The following is a 19404-nucleotide window of genomic DNA, read 5'->3' on the forward strand; positions in this document are numbered from 1 at the left end:
CCAGAGGTGCGGGTCTGTGTAATGTAAAGGGGTCCAGAGGTGCGAAGCTGTGCAATGTAAAGAGGTCCAGAGGTGCAGGTCTGTGTAATGTAAAGGGGTCCATAGGTGCGAAGCTGTGCAATGTAAAGAGGCCCAGAGGCGCGGGGCTGTGTAATGTATAGGGGTCCTGAGGTGCAGGTTTGTGTAATGTAAAGGGGTCCAGAGGTGTGGAGCTGTGTAATGTAAAGGGGTCCAGATTATTATCTTCATTTATTAGCATGTGCATGTGGCCCTCCATGTAGTCACATACATTGAATCTGGCCCTTAAATGAAAAAAGGTTGCTGACCCCTGGCCTAAATTGAAGAAATTTACTGTAAAGGAGTCCAAGGGTTCAGGGCTGTGTAATGTAAAGGGGTCCAGAGGTATGGTGGTTGTGTATTGTAAAGGGGTCCAGAGGTACGGTGGCTGTGTAATGTAAAGGGGTCCAGAGGTACGGGGCTGTGTAATGTAAAGGGGTCCAGAGGTACAGTAGCTGTGTTATGTAAAGGGGTCAGAGGTGCGGGGGCTGTGTAATGTAAAGGGGTCCAGAGGTGCGGGGCCTGTGTAATGTAAAGGGGTCCAGATTATTATCTTCATTTATTAGCACGTGAATGCGGCCCTCCATGCATTCACATACACTGAATACGGCCCTTCAATGGAAAAAGGTTGCTGACCCCTGGCCTAAATTGATGAAGAAATTTGATATTTTACATTGTTTTATTGGATATGTTTTTATAGCGCAAAAAAAACGCAGAGGTGAACAAATACCACCAAAAGAAAGCTCTATTTGTGGGAAAAAAAAAGGCATCAATTTTATTTATGTACACAGTGTCGCACGACCGCGCAATTGTCAGTTAAAGTAACGCAGTGCCGTATCACAAAAAATGGCCTGGTCATGAAGGAGGGGTAAACCTTCCGGGGCTAAAGTGGTTAAGACCCCTTTCACACTGGGGTGCTTTTCAGGTGTTTTTGCGCTAAAAATAGCGCCTGTAAAGCGCCTCTCAATCCACCCCAGTCTGAAAGCCTGAGTGCTTTCACACTGGGGGCGGTGCGCTTGCAGGACAGGAAAAAAAAGTCCCGCAAGCCGCATCTTTGGGGTGGTGGGGGAGCGGTAAATACACCGCTCCTGCCATTGAAATCAATGGGCAGTGCTGCCGAAGCCCCTGCAAAGCGATTCGGCAGCGGCGCTTTTAACCCTTTATTCGCCCACCAGCGGGGGGGGGGGGTTAAAAGCGCCCAGCTAGCTGCCAAAGAGCGCCACTATAACAGCGGTAAAGCCCCGCTAAAATTAGTGGCGCTTTACCGCTAACACCCCCCGCCCCAGTGTGAAAGTAGCCGGAAGTCAATACAAGTCGTATTGAAGACGCACCAAAAGTAGCGCAGGAACCGTTTTCTAAGTCGGAGCGGCTTGGGTCTCACCGATTAAAATGGTTGGTTCCATTGCAGTTCATGAGGCGTGACTTGTCATGTGACTTGAGTGCGTGAACCGGGGGGGCTTAGTGTATTTTTTTTTTTACAAACATAAGAGTTTGATAAACTGTTACGCTAAAAATCAGGCGACATTAAAAAAAACTGTAACTACTCCCCATTTTAACCCGCCGGGTCTCTGCATTCAGAAAATAGATAATATTTGAGGGGTTTTAACTAACCTTCAGGCCTAAAAATGTGCACTTTACTACAGCTGCAAAAAAAAAAAAAAAACCTGCTCTGGTTTTTATTAGCGTCCCATTTGTCCTAGCAACCGTTGTCATCGGGGGGTGTAAAGTGATAGGAAATACAAAGCGTAATTCAAAAGGAACAGGAATTGTGCAGAAATCTTCCAATGGATGTGTGTGTGTGTGTGTGTGTGTGTGTGGGGGGGGGGACAACTTTGTAAGTTTCAATTTTCTACCCTTCATTTTTTCAAAAAAAATTTCTCCCACTTCCTGTTGTGACTCTACAAAAGGAAGTGACGGAAAATTTCCCCCAACGGGACGCTTAAAAAAAAAAAAAAAAAAGAATAAAAAAACAGCATGAGTTTTTTTACTTATTCTGTACTCATGACTGGAAAATAAATTGAAAACAATAATTAAAAATAAAATGGTTGTCTTTAGATAAACCTGATAAACTGGTCACCTCATAGCTCTGGCTGACAAGAGAGAACATGACTTCCTTAACGGCTGTCGTTCTTCCCTCACGGAAACCCCGCCCTCCCTGAGCAGCCAATGTGTCTCCCCTTAGTTTACGACTCTTCCCTTTACTGCTCTCCAACCTCCGGACATCATGTCGCGGCGCAGTAAGTCTCCATCCTATTCTCGATTTGTTATACTTCCGTTGCGAACTGCTGTTCACCATAGTGTATGTTTTTTACTCCCGCAGAAAACAGAAGACCCGGGAAGGGAGCCGCGAAGCCTCAGGTATGGGCAGAGCGGAGAGCATGGACGTGGGCCATGTGTGGGCAGTGCGGGGCATGCTGGGAAATGGAGTCCGTTGCCCTGTTGAAGTGAATGGGCGGGAGCTCTGAGGGGACTACAATCCCAGCATGCTGTGCGGCCCCATGTGGCTCTATGGCGAGTGTGCTGCGTTTATACAGCAGGAACTTCACAAATACCATATGTATGGCTACCGTAGTTGTCCAAAAGAATGCAATTCAAGAGGCCTTAATCTTTATTTATACAGAATACAGTCATTATTAGTTAGTAGAGCTGCACGATTCTGGATTAAATGAGAATCTCATTTTTTTTTTTGCTTAGAAGATCACGATTCTCAACGTAACATCATCTTTCACATTATACAAAAAAAAAAAATCAGGCTAACTTTACTGTTTTGTTTTCAGTAAAGTGTTTTTTTTTTCCCAAAAATTGCGTTGTTTGAGAGACTGGTGCGCAAATACAATGTGACATAAAATATTTCAACAATCGCCATTTTATTCTCCAGGGTCGCTGCTAAATATATAACTATTTTTTTTTTTTTGCTCGAAAATTACTTAGAACCCCCAAACATTATATATATATATATATATATATATATATATATATATATATATATATATATAATAAAAAAAATGTTTGGGGGTTCTAAGTAATTTTCGAGCAAAAAACAAAAATTACTTTAATTTGTAAGCAACAAGTGTCTTTAAAGAGGAACTGCGGTCTGCTCACATAATTTTTAATAAAAACATCTTTGCCATTCATATTGAATTTTTTTTTCCTATTTATTTTGCCTTTTATTTTTATTTTTACACTGTTTAAAAACAAACAAAAAAAAAAGTGTCACTTTTATTCCTAAAGACTAGAGGGGGGTTGGTAGTTGCGCTGTGATGGGAAAGGGGATGGGAACAAAAAGGGGGGGAACTACACTAAAGTGGATCTGGCAACCATGCCAAGTGACCTGAAAGCAAGATAAATATATAAAACGGACACAGCACACTGGTGAGTGTGTATAATAAATGACTGAAAAAGTGACTAGTGCATATAGTGAACAAATAGATAGGCTGCACTAAATAGTGTGAGTATAAAGACAAAGTAGTAATGAATCACATAAAAGTGAGCAATGCACATGATAAAAAAGGCAATCACACTGGTGACATATAATGCATATCTCACTAGATACACAAAAAAGCTAGTGAGTAAGAAATAGCGAATGGTCTTAAACATAAATCAGAAACGCTTGACCAATAAAATACAGAGTGCAACCTAAGAATATATCAAATCAATGAGTAATGATTGAATAATAATAGCAAAAGAGGATATAATTCCAAAACATCAAAAAACCGTGGATCTCAAAATATATAAAAAAAAAAAGAAAATTGTGTTAGTGGTGTTGAATATAAACGACAGTCCCACCACCAGGTGTAATAATGCTGGATCACAGTCCAAACAAATTGACAGGTGAAGAAGGGGGGTGGTCTTTGATGGGGGCACCTCAGTGAACACAGGCCCCTTACCTTACAGCTGTAAGGTATACAGCATAGATGTTAGACACTCAGTGGAATATGGAATCCAGAATGGTTGCAGCTGACGGTATGGCTCGTAAATTCAGTGGTGTCACATGCGGAAAGAACATATAGACAGCATGTAGTGTAATACCGTATGGCACTGGGGGGATGGACGAGCTGAAGGAGGAGGGGGGGGTTGCACTCACTTTGTGGCAGATGAGCGCAAGCCTCAATCCACGAGTGCCGAACTCGTATAGTCCACACTACTGGCCGTAGAGCCCTCTACCGTCTCTCATCTCCTGTGGCTCTCCACCCATCATCCGTCATAGAAATAATATAGTAGCAAGACAAGAAGACCGCATATAGCGTAATCCCGTACAATAAATACACTTTATTTATGTTAAAAACAGTGGTACACTTACAAAAGCAAACAGCTGGGGGGTAAAACTCCGCGAGCGCCGTGCTCGTAGCATCAGCTGTTGTGTGGCAGCGTCCCGTGCTCCTAACGCGTGTCGTCACGTCACGTGACTTCTTCAGAGGATCCTGTGAGGTTTTTATTGCTGTCTGTGCCCCCGCTGGGAAGATTCATTCTCCTCTATTTGTTCTGTCTTATCAGTGAAAAAAAAAAATCCTAAATTTTGGGTTGTTACCAGAACAGGAATAGAGGGGAAATCTTCCAATAAGGACACTATTTCTGGTGGCCTTGATGCCACATCGGGGATTCCCTTAGCTTGGAGGGATTTCCTTTCACTTCCTGTTTTGGCCATGGGACAGGAAGTGAAGGGAAATGTCCTTAATGGGATACAGATCGCAAAAAAAACTGATGGGGGTCATAACCCTTCCTTACTGTATCCAAAATAAGAAATAAAAAGTTTTGCCTTTAGTTACATTTTAAGGTCCTAAGACATTTTTGCCATGGGAAAATTAAAATTCTGATGCATACGCTGCTTCTCTGGAGTGACACGAGAAGAAGACCTGTACCCACAACTTCTTTCGGTCAATGACACTAAGGGTCTTCCATTTATAACAGAGAACGAATATCAGTATCCAATCTGTTATACTCCACAAAGTTAAGAGGTGATCAAATACCACCAAAAGAAAGCTCTATTTTTGAAAAAAAAAAGGACATCAATTTTATTTGGATACAGTGTCGCACGACTGCGCAATTGTCAGTTAAAATAATGCAGTGCCGTATCACAAAAATGGCCTGGTCATAAAAGGGGAGTAACACCTTCCGGGGCTGAAGTGGTTAAACCAGGGTTTAGTGTTCCTTTAATTTTTTTTTTTTTTTATCCAAAACTATAAACACAAAATGGCTGGATTTAAGCTGTCTCTTATGTGACTGTTTACAGCTCTAACACATCAGTGCATCATACACTATTATTCTCACTACCTATTCAGCAAATTGTTTTTAATAACGTCCTAGGATATAAGAGGTTCACTGTCTTGTTTTGTTCATCAGGGGAACCATTCGCAGAATCCCGGGAAAAATGTCAAGAAAGATCCTGGAATACCCAACCTAACTCACTTCAAGGAACAGGCTAAAAGAGAGGCCGAGCAGAAGAAGAAAAGGGTGAGGGTGAACACTGCTATTCCTGTATGCCAAGAGCCTAAGGCTTCAATGTCACGACAACTGCAGCAAGAATCCACTAGCTTCCAAGTCACGTGCTGAGAAGCCGGCCTGGTGCATTGTGAACACAGGAGGTCGGCCCGCTCAGCACAAGGCCATACAGAGAATGCTTTGCCGTTTCTAAATGAATGAAAAACATTTTCTGAATGTACGATACTTGTATGATATGATTCTTTGATATGTCCAATAAGAGAACTCTTTGTTTTGCATTTTGTGAATGAATGCATTCCCTGAATGGCAGCTGACATCCAGTATTCCAAATGCATCAGGCCAGTCACTCAACACAGGAGAAGCAGTGGAGATTACTTGAGTAGCAGGGTCAGTTTTCCAAGGTCATTGGCCATGGTATATACAGTACATAGTAACATTGGTCCAAGCTGGACCAAGATAACTGTAAAATTATACCATGCCTGAAATTCATCTTTAGGTGCAGTAGCACACCGGTGAACTCCTGACTCTGCTCTGTTCCTTTAGGCTGGATTCACACCTATGCAGTTTTAGCGCTTTTTGCATTTTGCAGATTTGCACTACAGTCCATTTAACATGATTTCCTATGGAACACATTCTGTAGTGCAAATCTGCAAAATGCAAAAAGCACTAAAAATGCATAGGTGTGAATCCAGCCTTAAAGTGATACTAAACTCTCTCTCTCTCTCTCTCTCTCTCTCTCTCTCTCTCTCTCTCTCTCTGTTCTCTCTCTCTCTCTCTCTCTCTCTCTCTCTCTCGTCTCTCTCTCTCTCTCTCTCTCTCTCTCTCTCTCTCTCTCTTTCTCTCTTCTCTCTTTCTCTCTTTCTCTCTTTCTCTCTTCTCTCTTCTCTTTCTCTCTCTCTCTCTCTCTCTCTCTCTCTTTCACTTTCTCTTCTCTCTCAAATGGCTCAGGTAAGTATTAGGAGGGGCTGAGGGCGGCTGCTGCACACAGAAGTTTTTTTTATCTTAATGCATAGAATGTATGAAAGCCGTGGTTCTCAACTCCTGTCCTCAGGACCCACTAACAGGCCAGATTTTAAGTATTACCTTGGGGAGATGCAGACTAGAATACTGCAATCACTGAGCAGAAAATGATATCACCTGTGATGTATTTCAGTTATCTTGCAAACCTGGCCTGTTAGTGGGTCCTGAGGACAGGAGTTGAGAACCACTACATTAAAGGGATTGTAAAGGCAGAAGTTTTTTATTTTAATGCATTCTATGTGCAGCAGCCCCCTCTTATCTACCTGAGCCCGATCTCTAGCCAGCGATGTCCACAAGTCCCTCGGCCGTCCGGGATTCTCCCTCCTGATTGGCTGAGACACAGCAACAGTGCCATTGGCCCCCCGCTGCTGTCAATCAAAGTCAGTTGGCCAATCAGGAGAAAGAGGGGGCGGGGTCGAACTGTAGCTCTGTTTCTGAATGGACACAAGGAGCTGCAGCTCGGCTTGGGTGCCTCCATAGAAAGCTGCTTGCTGTTGGGGGCACTCGACAGGAGGGAGGGGCTAGGAGCAGCAAAGAGGGACCCGAGAAAAGGAGGATCCAGGCTGCTCTGTGCAAAACCATTACACAGAGTGGTAATTATAACATGTTTGTTATTTATTATTATACAGGATTTATATAGCGCCAACAGTTTATGCAGCGCTTTGCAACTTGAGGGTAGACAGTACAAATACAATACACTTTAATACAGTAGGAATCAGAGGGCCCCGCTGCTCCTTAGAGCTTCCAATCTAAGAGGGAGGGTCAAGAGATACAAAAGGTACTAACTGTGGGGGATGTGCTGAGAAAATAAATGTACAGTTGTTAGGTGGGGGCCAGATAGGCTTCTCTGAAAAAAAAAATATTTTTTTTTTAAATGTAAAAAAATAAATAAAAAACGAGACTTTACAATCAGTTTAAGATAAAAGCCCTTCTGCCTTTAAAACCACTTTAAGGAGCAGTTGCACACTGGTGAAATCATCTCTCTGCTCTGTCCTTAAATTGGAAGTCAAACGCTAAATCTAATCCCAACCCCCATTCTAAAGCTATCCTATATAGCCATGTAAAGAAAAGATTGCTATATTTACCTGGTCTGAAGCCGCTCCAGTCCGGTCTCCAGTGGTGACTTCTGTGTGCGAAAGAAAGCCGACAACGGCTGGAAATTCTTGGGAAGTGACGTCAACCATAGACTTACTATGGGGCTTCTGTTGTCGGCTGCCTCTCCTGCACACAGAAGCAGTTGCTAACAGCTGATGCTGGGACTGGACTGGAGCAGCTTCAGAATAGGTAAGTAAAGCAATCTTTTCTTTACAGGGTTAGACAGAATAGCTTTGGAAAATGGGTGGGGGTAGTTTTAGCGTTAATTAGGTTTTGCCTTTACTTCCACTTTATGAAGCAGTAGCACACAGGTAAAATCAACACTCTGCTCTGCTCCAGGGTAACTTGCAATATTAGATGGATTAAATTGTGCAACTTAATTGGGTTACAGTGCCCCTGTCTCTCGTAATCTGAGGACTGCTGTGCATTGGTTTCCGGGAGGCTTCTACAGAGGGAATCTCAGGTACTTTATCTGTAAGAAAAACGTTATTTTAATAATTCTTTAAATGGACAAAATGATGTATTTATATTTCCTTGGAGCTCAGGTTTAGGTATGTGGGTATTTTTAAGGATACAATTTTGCAACTCTTGGCAAAAGGCTTTGATTTGCAGGGTGCTTTGGGACAACATTAGAGTTGGACGCAAGATGTCTGTACCTAATGAAGAAATATATTTTCTGACTAACGACTTTCCTTCTTCGCAGGTGGAAGAGATGAGGGCCAAGCAAAAGGCTTCCAGGCAGAAAGAGATGGCGAAGAGGAGAAGCTTGGACACTTTCCAGAAAGATGTGCTGAGGCGGCAGCGGGAGTTCGAACAGAAGGTGGTTCTTTTTGAAACCAGGATGCTAGATCTATTATGCAGTTTCTGGTCATTGGTGACCACATGATTTTAAAAGTGTGATCAATACAGCATAGAATGCATTAAGATAAAAAAAACCTGATTTCACAACCACTTTAATTGCCATCACAGTGGGGCTAACAAAAGCTCTATGTGATGACATGAGCAGGTGACAGGTCCTCTTTATGGAGACATCAGGGGTCTTTCCTCCAGTGCTGCTAATCAAGCACAGATTGTCCTTGAGTAGCCACTTCCCAGGCTGTACCACGCAGGGAATGACAGCTCTAAAACCAGAAGAAACCATTATCGTTGCTTTGGGGTTCATTAGTTACATAGGAGATCACGGAACGGATGTGCCTCTGTCTTTTCTGTAGCTTTGCTATCTTGGGGCATTTACCAAGGTGCTGGGCTCCCTGGAGGCACAGGAGAGCCCGGGAACCACCACGGGCAGTGGCGGTAGACAGCCTAGATGTACTGCATTTTTTTTTTTTTTTTTTTGTTTCTGCCCTGGCATACTCTTGAATTCAGATTACAGCATAGACCTGGGCCTACCCCAGATGAGACTTTCCTAATTCTATAAGGATCTATCCTTGCCTTAGTGGTGGGATTTTATTGGTAATAAGTGGGCATGTTAGATTTCATTCTAATTAAAATTATTTTTGAATTGTATATTTATGGATTTTTTTTTATATACAACCTGGCTGGGCTTCCTGATTGTACAGAGCATTTTATAGAGCAGGTTTAGGCAAACGTTGGCCCTCAAGCTGGTGTGGAACTAAAACTGGTGCATAATAATAATACTTGGTAACTCTTTGCATTAGTAATGTTTTTCCATTCAATTTATATGGAATATAGTGATCATCCTGAGTCTGGTGAGCTGTGTTTGTTCAATATTCAGTAACAGAGTGATAATGTAATATTTCTGTATGTGCAGGAAGCCGATCTGAGGAGCTTGGAGAAACATGAGCAGCTGGAGAATGAGAGTTCCAGGAAAGCATATTATCGTGAATTTAAAAAGGTCAGCATCAACACCCTGTAATGTGTGTTGCAACCTGCAACTCACCGTGCATGTTAATGTATTGATTGTTTAAAAGAGGACCAATCTACATTTTTCTAGGAGAGCAACACATGTTGACATTTTAAAGCCCAATTTACCTCTTGCTGGTCATGTAACACATATGTGCAATGCAAAAGAGAGTGGCTTTTAATGCCCATACACTGCATGTATGCATGCATGAGCTACAGAGCTTTCTGTGCTGATGGCTTGCTCCCTGATCAAAGACATCTTTGTCTGTACTAATAATCAGGAGCTGGCTGGACCGACTCCCAAAATGTGACCACTATGACTGCCAATCACAGTGCACAGTCCATATTGCCATTGCACATGTTCCTGGAATGAGCTCTTAAGCTAGTGAGTGCTGTAGCAACCGCCAGCTGGATACTGGAACCTGTACGATTGTAGATATTCGCCAGCACACCAAGGATCATCAATTTCGTCCAAACATTTTTTTTTTTTATTAAAGAAGGATCACAAACGGTGTAAGTGCAACCTTTCGGAGTCACGTGGGACCCCATCATCAGGCATGTGATGTGATCGCATGCCCGATGAAGGAGTCCTGCGTGGCTCCGAAACATTGTACTACACCGTTTTGGGGTGTGATCCTTCTTTAATAAAAAACGTTTGGATGAAATTGATGATCCTTAGTGTGCTGGCGAATATCTTCATATCATGCCAATCACGGTGGTCACATGGTCAACTGAGTCTTCCTGCCCCCCCAGACCATGTTTAGGGAACAATTTTTGTATTTTATCTCTTTATAGTCCTTTTATAGTGTTTTTATTTATTGTGACTGATTTTTGCTTGGAAATGCTAAATTACCTATTTCCTATTGCTATTTACTGTTATTCTACTCTAGTTCGCCATAGGTGAGTAACAACCATGCACTTCAATGTCTTCACGCAATTTAGTATTACAGAAATGGGAAAGGGGTTTGTCTAACCAGTTCTGTTACTGGGTCCTAATTACTGAGTGCACTAGGCCTAGTTCTGGAGCCTATTGGACCAAACCAGTCATTTTTCAAGCAGGGTTCTGTGGAACCCTATTGTACTGGAGGTTGCTAGGGGTTCCTTGGCTGACACCAACGCCAATGATCTTTCTTAGCTACAGTATCTGTAAGGAGGGGATTCCTCCCACTGACAACAAATGTAAGAAGCATTGTTCCCACTGACCATCGCTGTTGTACTATCAACTGTTTATATAGTAATCATTACTAGGGGTTTCTTGACAAGGAAAGTTATTTTAAAGGTTCCTCCATGACAACAAGGTTGAGAAAGGTTGGACTACAGTCATATTTAGACATCCTGCACAAGTTCTGTAACACAAAATAGTGAAAGCTTACACTCTAGCTTAGAACACTAGACCTGAAGGACAGAAAACTGAGAAAAAATATATTCTAGAGCTTTTTGAAATACAAATTGGTCACAAATCATTATATGCAATGGTACAGTACTCTAGTGAGAGTACAAAATGAGACTTCAATGGTGAATTAAAATTAAAATGGAGATCAGAAGTACTGTTTCTATCTGAGATGTGTGTACATATATACATCATTTTTTAATTTCATTTCACTTGGGCTTTAATCATTAATTAGGTTAAACATCCTTTTTATTTAAAATGTTATGTATTTCAACACAAGGACAGGAAATAACAGTTGAAAATGATGAGTAAAAACATGTAATGGGTGATACCCCCCCAACAGAAAAGAGCGATATACTATTTCAATGAAAAAAAACAAATGCAACAACGTGTTAAGTAGAATTAGTTGCCAACTACACTGTGTACATGACAATATTACAATTAGTAGTAACGCAATAGTGGCAGTAAGGTATCACATGGAAAGGATAAGGGAGGGGAAAGAAAAAAAAAGGGGGGGGGGTAGAGAAGGGGAGAGAGAAAAGGGAGAACAAAGTAATCTGAGAAACGTTCAAAAAATTGCTGGAAGTAAAAAGAAATAAGGCCAATCACTGGGAGATTAAGGCTCGAAAAGCATCTAAATCACTGTAGGCCCTCCCAACGCATCCAGGAGGTGCAGACTTTTTGGGATCGGGGCTGTCTTCCGTAACTAGTGTCTCCATGGCCGTTATCTCGTTAAGCATCTGGGCCCATTGAAATAAACTGGGGGGGGGGGGGGGGGGGTAGATTTCCAGTGTCGGGAGATAGCGGTGTGCGCTACAAACAGATGGCCCCCTGCCCCCACCTATAACTGGCCTTCACAGCAAGGAGCACATGGAAGGGCAACGCATTAAAGACAAAACCAGAGAAAATTCCCAGCTCAACTCGCCAACCAGTCTGCTTACCAACCAAGTTAACCTGTCCAACAGTATGCGTTAAAAACGGGGGCTTAAAAAAAAACAAAAACGGGGGCTAACTTAGCACACATTTGCAAATGCATTACTTGCAGTCCTAACCCTTATACATTTATGAGAGTCTCCACAGTGGAAGCACATGCATTCTAAGGGATAGATAAAGGGCAGATGGGCCTGGAGGTAGCCCAATCCTCCTTCAAGGCGCAGGGGCACATTGGACACCCAGCACAATACAACAAAGACAGCAAAGGTGCCCAGTATGTTACCTGACTAAATTTACACCAGTAACAAAGAGATGGCCCCTGCCCCCACCTATAACTGGCCTTCACAGCAAGGAGCACATGGAAGGGCAACGCATGAAAGACGAAACCGGAGAAAATTCTCAGCTCAACTCGCCAACCAGTCTGCTTACACACCAAATTACACTGTCCAACAGTATCTGTTAAAAAGGGTTAGGTCGGCAAGTAATACAGGGAGCCATGAAGAAGCATTGCAGCATATGCATGCGTTTGCAAATGTGTGCTAACTAAACCCCTGTTTTTAACGCATACTGTTGGACAGGTTAATTCGGTTGGTAAGTAGACTTGTTGGTGAGTTAAGCTGGAAATTTCTCTGGGTTTGTCTTTTTCATGCGTTGCCCTTCCATGTGCTCCTTGCTGTATAGGCCAGTTAGTTATAGGTCGGGGCAGGGGCCATCTGTTTGTTACTGGTGTAAATTTGGTGTGGGGACACACTGGGCACGTTTGCCGCTATTGTGTTATGTGCTGGGTGTCCAATGAGCCCCTGTGCCTTTAAGGAGGATTGGGCTACCTCCGGACCCACCTATCCCTTATCTATCCATTAGAATGCATGTGCTTCCACTGTGGAGATAATGTAGATACTTGCCAGCACACCAAGGATCAGCACAGGATGGCATCCAAACGGTTTAGTTTATTGCATGATCACAACACAGAGGTGCAACGTTTCGGAGTCACGCAGGACCCCTTTGTCAGGCATGTGTATCTCTGTGACCGGATCTCTATGGAGCTGGTTCATACATCTCCGGAGCAGCTGCGGAGCAATCTGCACAGGAGTCCTGTGTTTCTTCTTGTTCATTTTCAGGTCCGAATTCAGACAAAAATTTTGACTGAAATCGGACCTGAAACGGTGAACATGGACGCACCTGACCCCTGCTGTGAGCCGCTCCGTACGGCAGTGTGAACCCAGCCTTAGTTAAAGATGAGCTGTAACAAAATGTCAGGGTATAAGTTGGATTATTGCTGTACCAAATAAAGCATACATTCTTTTTGCAAGGGTAAGGCCATTAAGATAAATATGAAACCGTTTTAATCTTCTATACTTTTGGGTTTCCATGGTCTCTTTTTTTTTTTAAACCATATCCTCTGGTCTCTCTTGTCTTGTAGGTGGTTGAGGCTGCTGATGTTATCCTGGAAGTACTGGATGCCAGGGATCCTTTGGGCTGCCGATGCCCTCAGGTAGAGCAGGCTGTGGTACAGAGTGGAACAAATAAGAAGCTGGTCCTGGTTCTTAATAAAATAGGTATTTGCCAGACTGGTTTATATACCTGTATAAAGCCTGCTATAATACTATAGAAGAGTTCAACTTTGCCATTGTAGTGTAAAGAACACAACAGGACATGAAAAATCTAGTGTAGGGAGAACTAGTTTGAAATAAGTCTGTTGCAGAGACGTTAGCATTGATAGTAAAGTTGGCCATACATGGATTTTCTAAAAGGTTCTTCTATACATGCTATATGGGGTGATGGAGTGCTATTGTATTCCCACTGCATCTATTATATTTCTGACTGTCGGCACCATCGCCTATCAGAATACCTGAACAGCAGCTGCGTCTGATTAGATGTAGCCGCTGTTTGGCCAAAATTCTTCTGTCCTGCTTCTTCGGATTTCCAACTATTAGTTACACTTACTTAAGGCCTTAAAAGTTACACTTACCTTACAGCTAATTTTAAAGAGACTCTGTCACCAACACATGCCTATTAAGATAAACATCTATTTACCCACTGTCAGCTGATGTCACAAAGCCATTCCAGGCTCTGGAAGGATCCTGACCCTATTGTTGGGATCGACCCTGTTGCCTGACTGACAGCTTACTAAAACTCTTAGCTGGGAGTTGAAGCTAGCTGCACCATCCCTTCCCCAGCCCAGTGCTCCAGTGAGTGCTGGAGGGGCAGAGGGTGGTGACTGACAGTCGCTGCTCTCCACTCCAAGAACTGAGGGATCAGCGGTCATGTGATCGCTCTGTTCTCGGGCTTAGAGCTGGCGGGGCACAGCTGGAGCATTGCTGCACCATGGAGGTAAGTACATGTTTATTTTTTGTCCAATTTCTTAATTTACTTTTCAACCACAATTTTCATTTTTAGATGTGTCCTATACCATGGAGAATATCACTTTTTTGGTTCAGTTCCACTTTAAAGTGGACTTTTCCCTTATTTTTGGTATGCAATTTTGGCTGTTTTGGTTATAAATTACATTGGGTTATAGAATAATTTTTTTAAGTTGCATTATTGGCACAGAGCCAATGGCCACAATTTGACATGATTCATCTTAGCCTCTTTTTAGTCTGCTCGCTAATGACAACTTGAAGCACATACTCCGTTTTGGGCAGCAATGTTTATGAATAAAGAAAAAGTATTATTTTTAATCCATTGGTAAATCAAATATAGTCCAGAAAGTAAAAAGTCCTGAGTATGTCTACATGTAACTAATGCTTTTATCTTGGTCGCAGATTTGGTGTCCAAATCCATAGTGGAGAAATGGCTGAAGTATTTAAGGAATGAGTTCCCTACTGTGGCTTTCAAGGCTTCTACACAGCAGCAAAATAAGAACTTGGTAATAATACTTTGTGTCTGAGTTTTTGAAATTGTTCCCAATTTTTAAGCTAGCACTCAAAAGAGCTATTAAAATAACAGGGACCAGTGGAAGGGGGGTAGATGGGATCAGGCAGAGGGGTGGCAGGATCAGTGGCAGCGGGATAGATGGGATCAGGCAGAGAGGGGTGGTGGGTTCAGTGGCAGAGGGATAGATGGGATTAGGCAGATGGGTGGTGGAATCAGTGGCAGAGGGGTGGTGGGATCAGTGGCAGAGGGATAGATGGGATCAGGCAGAGGGGTGGTGGGATTAGTGGCAGAGGGATTGATGGGATTAGGCAGAAGGGTGGTGGGATCAGTGGCAGAGGAATAGATGGGTTCAGGCAGAGGGGTGATGGTAGTGGAGGGATGGGATCAGTGACACTGGCACTCACCTGCTCTCAGTGTCGGCCGATTCCCCTTCCTCCATGCTGCTCAGTGTGTCTTTCCCCTTCCAGTGCCTCCAGTGAAGCCTCTCCTGATGTTGGGTCTCCTTGAGCTCCTCCCCCTGCACTGTACTGGCTGTCAGCTCCTCAGCTGACTTTCTGCTTCAGTGAAGGGGAGGGGGCTTTATCCACCATACAGGCTCTGTCTCTGTGTTTCTCCCGGAGAGGTAGAGCACTGCAGGAGCGACGGATGACGTCACCAGACATTGATTCGGCCGGCTCACAGAATCGGTGCAGCATCGTGAACGTCTGAATCGTGATGCACCGATGCTGCGATTGTATTCAGCACCTTTAGTATACATCCAGAGTCTGGAGCACCTCTGTCATGTCAGCAGTCAGCAGGCTTTTTGGATAGAGTAAGAGAGAGTTATAACCCCCCCTTTTTTATTTATTTGTTTAAAAAAATGTTGCCGTCTGTGTCCCATTGGGAGGTTTTCCTTCACTTTCTGTTCCATTGTCAAAACAGGAAATATGAGGAAATCCCTCCAAAGTGAGAGGATCCCAACAGGTCACCAGAACTAGTGTCCCCATTGAAAGAATTCCTATGAGTGTTTTGATGTCAACCCAAAATTTAGGATTTTCTTTGACTTTCACTCTTGGTGATAACAATGATCAGGAGAATAGAATGGGTGAGTCCCCCTAATAGGGGCACAGACCGCAATAAAAACTGACAGTTGTTCTAATCCCTCTCTATTCTATCCAAAACAAAAAAAAGTGCCTTCAGTTACACTTTAACTGCTTGCCGACGGTATAACTTCCATATGTGGCGACAAGGTGGCTCTGCTGCGCAGGATCGCATACTTTGTATGTGATCCTGCACCTCCAGGTCTGGGGGGGGGGCGCATGAGCGCCGCTGGCGACCCACTCCCGCTGTGATTATACACAGTAGGAGCTGATCTGTGGGTACCGCAGACTCAATGTCCGCCGGCACCCATCGATCATTAGGCCAGTATGTAAACAAGGCAGATCGCCATTCCATCAGTAGGGAAAGCATTGATCCTGTGTTCCTGCAAAGCAGGGGCATGGATCAATGCTTTCCCCTATTAAAAGCACTTCCCACAGTACACAAGCACTGGCTAGGCACACAGTTAACCTTTGATCGCTTCTGATGTTAACCCCTTCTCAGCCAGTGTCATTAGTACAGTTACAGTGACAGTTTAACTGTATTAGTGTCACTGGTCCCCAAAAAGTGTCAGTGTCCTATTTGTCCGCTGCAATATTGCAGTCCCACTATAAGTTGCTGATCGCCACCATTACTAGTAAAAAAATATACCATAAATATATCCCATAGTTTTAGATGCTATAACTTTTAGGCAAACCAATCAATATACGTTTATCGGGATTATGTTTTACCAAAAACATGTAGCAGAATACATATTGGCCTAAATTGATGAAGAATTTTTTTTTTTTGGATATGTTTTATAGTAGAAAGTAAATAATTTTGCTTTTTTTTTTTTTTTTTCAAAATTGCTAGTCTTTTTTTTGTTTTATAGCGTAAAAACATTAAAACCGCAGAGGTGATCAAATGCCACCAAAAGAAAGCTCTATATGTGGGGGGTGAAAAAGGACATAAACTTTATTTGGGTACAGGTCCGCATGACCGTGCAATTGTCAGTTAAAGTAACGTAGTGGCGTATTGCAAAAAATGACCCGGTCATGAAGGGGGGGGGGGGGTAAAACTTCCGGAGGTCAAGTGGTTAAGGAAACATGTCTTAAGAGATGTACAGTGTGTCAGTTGATTTTTTTTGCGTGTCTTGCGTAATGTAACGTGTAACACTTTTGTCTCTACAGCAACAGAGCAGGGTGCCGGTCACCCAGGCATCTGAGGATCTTCTGAGCTCCGGTGCCTGTGTTGGTGCTGACTGCCTAATGAAACTTCTTGGAAATTACTGCAGAAACCTGGACATTAAGACTGCCATAACCGTAGGAGTTGTAGGTAAAATATCTGATAAGCCACTAACATGAAGGAAGAATTCCTCTATAAGGCCCCATATGATGGTATATCAAAACAGGGTGTTTCTATTGCTTAAGGTTTGCAACTTGAGTCACATGGTGGATCTTCCAGGTTTTTTTTTTACCTCATTCTACTTCATTTTGATTGCTCTCACAGCTTGCTGCTGATGGCCTTGATCTGGGTACTAACCTAAAATTTATAAAAAGAAACCAGAGTGCACTGACTTAAAGCGGAGTTCTACCCAATAGTGGAACATCCGCTGATCTGCTTCCTCCCCCCATCCGGTGCCCCATTTTTGTCACCTTTCCGGGGGAGGGAGGAACGTGCACCTGTTTTTTGAGAGGTACCCTTCCCCACTTCTGGGAGACAGCGCAGTGGCGCCGTGCCTAAGAAGTTCGGCCCCTCCTTCCTCCGCCGCCAGGCCAGTTAGAAAGCACAGCGCGCTTCGTGCATGCACAGCCGGTTTCTCTTACGACGAATGGTGACGGCAGCACCCGATAGCCGATCCAAATATCGGCTGGGGTGCTGACATCGCGGGCTCCCTGGACAGGTAAGTGTCCTAATGTTAAAAGTCAGCAGCTACAGTATTTGTAGCAGCTGACTTTTCATCTTTTTTTTTTTCCCCAGGCGGAACACCGCTTTAAAGCGGGATTCCGTCCCTGAAAAAAAAAAATTAAAAGTCAGCAGCTACAAACACTGTAGCTGCTGACTTTAAATAAGTACTTACCTGTCCTGGGTGCCTGTGATGTCGGCCGCCTGAGGCCGACCCGTCCCTCGGCTCTCGGGTCCCGGCACCGCCATCCTAACTAAGGGAAACAGGCAGTGGAGCCTTGCGGCTTTGCTGCCAGTTTCCTACTGCGCGAGCGCGGCGCTCTGTGAATGGCCCCGTGGTGTTCTGGGAACACACACAGTTCCCAGAAGGCAACGGGACCGCTCACCGAGGAGCAGCACACGCCGCGGAATAGGAAGAGGCAGATTAGGAAGACTGCCTAGCAACAAGGGTTTAGGTAAGTTTACATTTTTTTTTTTTTCAATTTTTTTTTTTTTTTTTTTAGGATTTTTCATGCAATTTTTTTTTTTTAGGGTGGCCCTCCACTTTAATGAAGCAAGTATCAGGATTTTAATGAAGTTAAACATATTCACAAATCGAATAGATTTGTGCATGTATTTTATCTCCAACAAAGTCAAAATCACAATGTGATTCAACATTTGTAGCTTACATCCATAGGCCATACAATATACAGTACGTCCTTGACTCATGTGTTTAAAGGAGCATGCCCTCTACCTCAGAATAGGTAAAGCAGCTAAAGCTTAAGACCCCCTTCACGCTGAAGGCTATTTTCAGGCGTTTTAGCGCTAAAAATAGCGCATGTAAAGCGCCTGAAAAACGCCTCCCGTGCCACCCCAGTGTGAAAGGCCGAGTGCTTTCACACTGGAGCGGTGCGCTTGCGGGATGTTACAAAAAGTCCTGCAAGCAACATCTTTGGGGCAGTTTGGGAGCGCTGTATACATTGCTCCTAAACCGTCCCTGCCCATTGAAATGCATGGGCAGTGATTCGGAAGCGCCTGGAAGCGCCACAACACGGGCAGTTTTAACCCTTTCTTTCGGCCACTAGCGGGGGTTAAAAGCGCCCCGCTAGTGGCCGAAAAAGCGCTGCTAAAACGACACCAAAACTAACGACGCTTTACCGCTAACGCGGCGTGGCCTGAGTGTGAAAGTGCCCTAAAGGTATTCTAAAGGCTCATTTTAAATCTTTTTAAAAATAACAAACGTGTTATACTTACCTGCTTTGTGCAATTTATATTGCACAGAGCAGCCCCGATCCTCCTCTTCTCAGGTCCCCCACCGGCGCTCCTGGCTCCTCCCCTCCACCAAATGCGCCCATAGCAAGCCAGTTGCCATGGAGGTAGTTGTTTTTTACCTTAATGCATTAAAGTGGTACTAAACCCACATCAGTAAAATCAGTCTGTATATGCAGTAAAGCATGCTTGTTATACTCGCAGTGGAACCTAAGGGGTTAATCCTCTGCATTGTGTAAAAAGGCTGCTTGATCCTGTATGCACAGATCCTCCCCTTCTTACATTGTCTCCAAAATGAGATGAGATGAGACAGAGTTACTGGAGTCAGGCTGCACATGCTCAGCTTGGTGTGTATTGCTAGAGTTTTTTTTTTTTTTGGGAGAGTGCATGTGATCAGCACAGGGCCAATCAGCACTGTCCAGACAGAGGGTCAGGGGTCCTGCATCCTGATAGGACAGCCAGTGCAGTGTGAAAAATCCTCCTACAAGCTTTAACCAGACACTGATAGAAGTCACAAGACTGCT

At 43.6% G+C, this 19404-nt stretch overlaps 1 protein-coding gene across 1 annotated transcript in view; it reads left to right on the forward strand.

Moving 5' to 3' along the window:
• The first annotated feature begins 2175 nt into the window (after positions 1-2175).
• The window catches only part of GNL3L (G protein nucleolar 3 like), a 32211-nt gene continuing 14982 nt past the window's right edge, over positions 2176-19404 (forward strand). Inside the window, exons 1-8 of the mRNA XM_073600190.1 lie at positions 2176-2294; positions 2378-2415; positions 5398-5508; positions 8315-8431; positions 9383-9466; positions 13218-13353; positions 14560-14663; positions 16918-17062. Of these exons, the coding sequence (XP_073456291.1) occupies positions 2282-2294; positions 2378-2415; positions 5398-5508; positions 8315-8431; positions 9383-9466; positions 13218-13353; positions 14560-14663; positions 16918-17062 (748 nt within the window). The 5' untranslated portion in view covers positions 2176-2281. The remainder of the gene's footprint in view (positions 2295-2377; positions 2416-5397; positions 5509-8314; positions 8432-9382; positions 9467-13217; positions 13354-14559; positions 14664-16917; positions 17063-19404) is intronic.

This window comes from Aquarana catesbeiana, linkage group LG09, assembly GCF_042186555.1.
Source record: "Aquarana catesbeiana isolate 2022-GZ linkage group LG09, ASM4218655v1, whole genome shotgun sequence".
Lineage (NCBI taxonomy): Eukaryota > Metazoa > Chordata > Amphibia > Anura > Ranidae > Aquarana > Aquarana catesbeiana.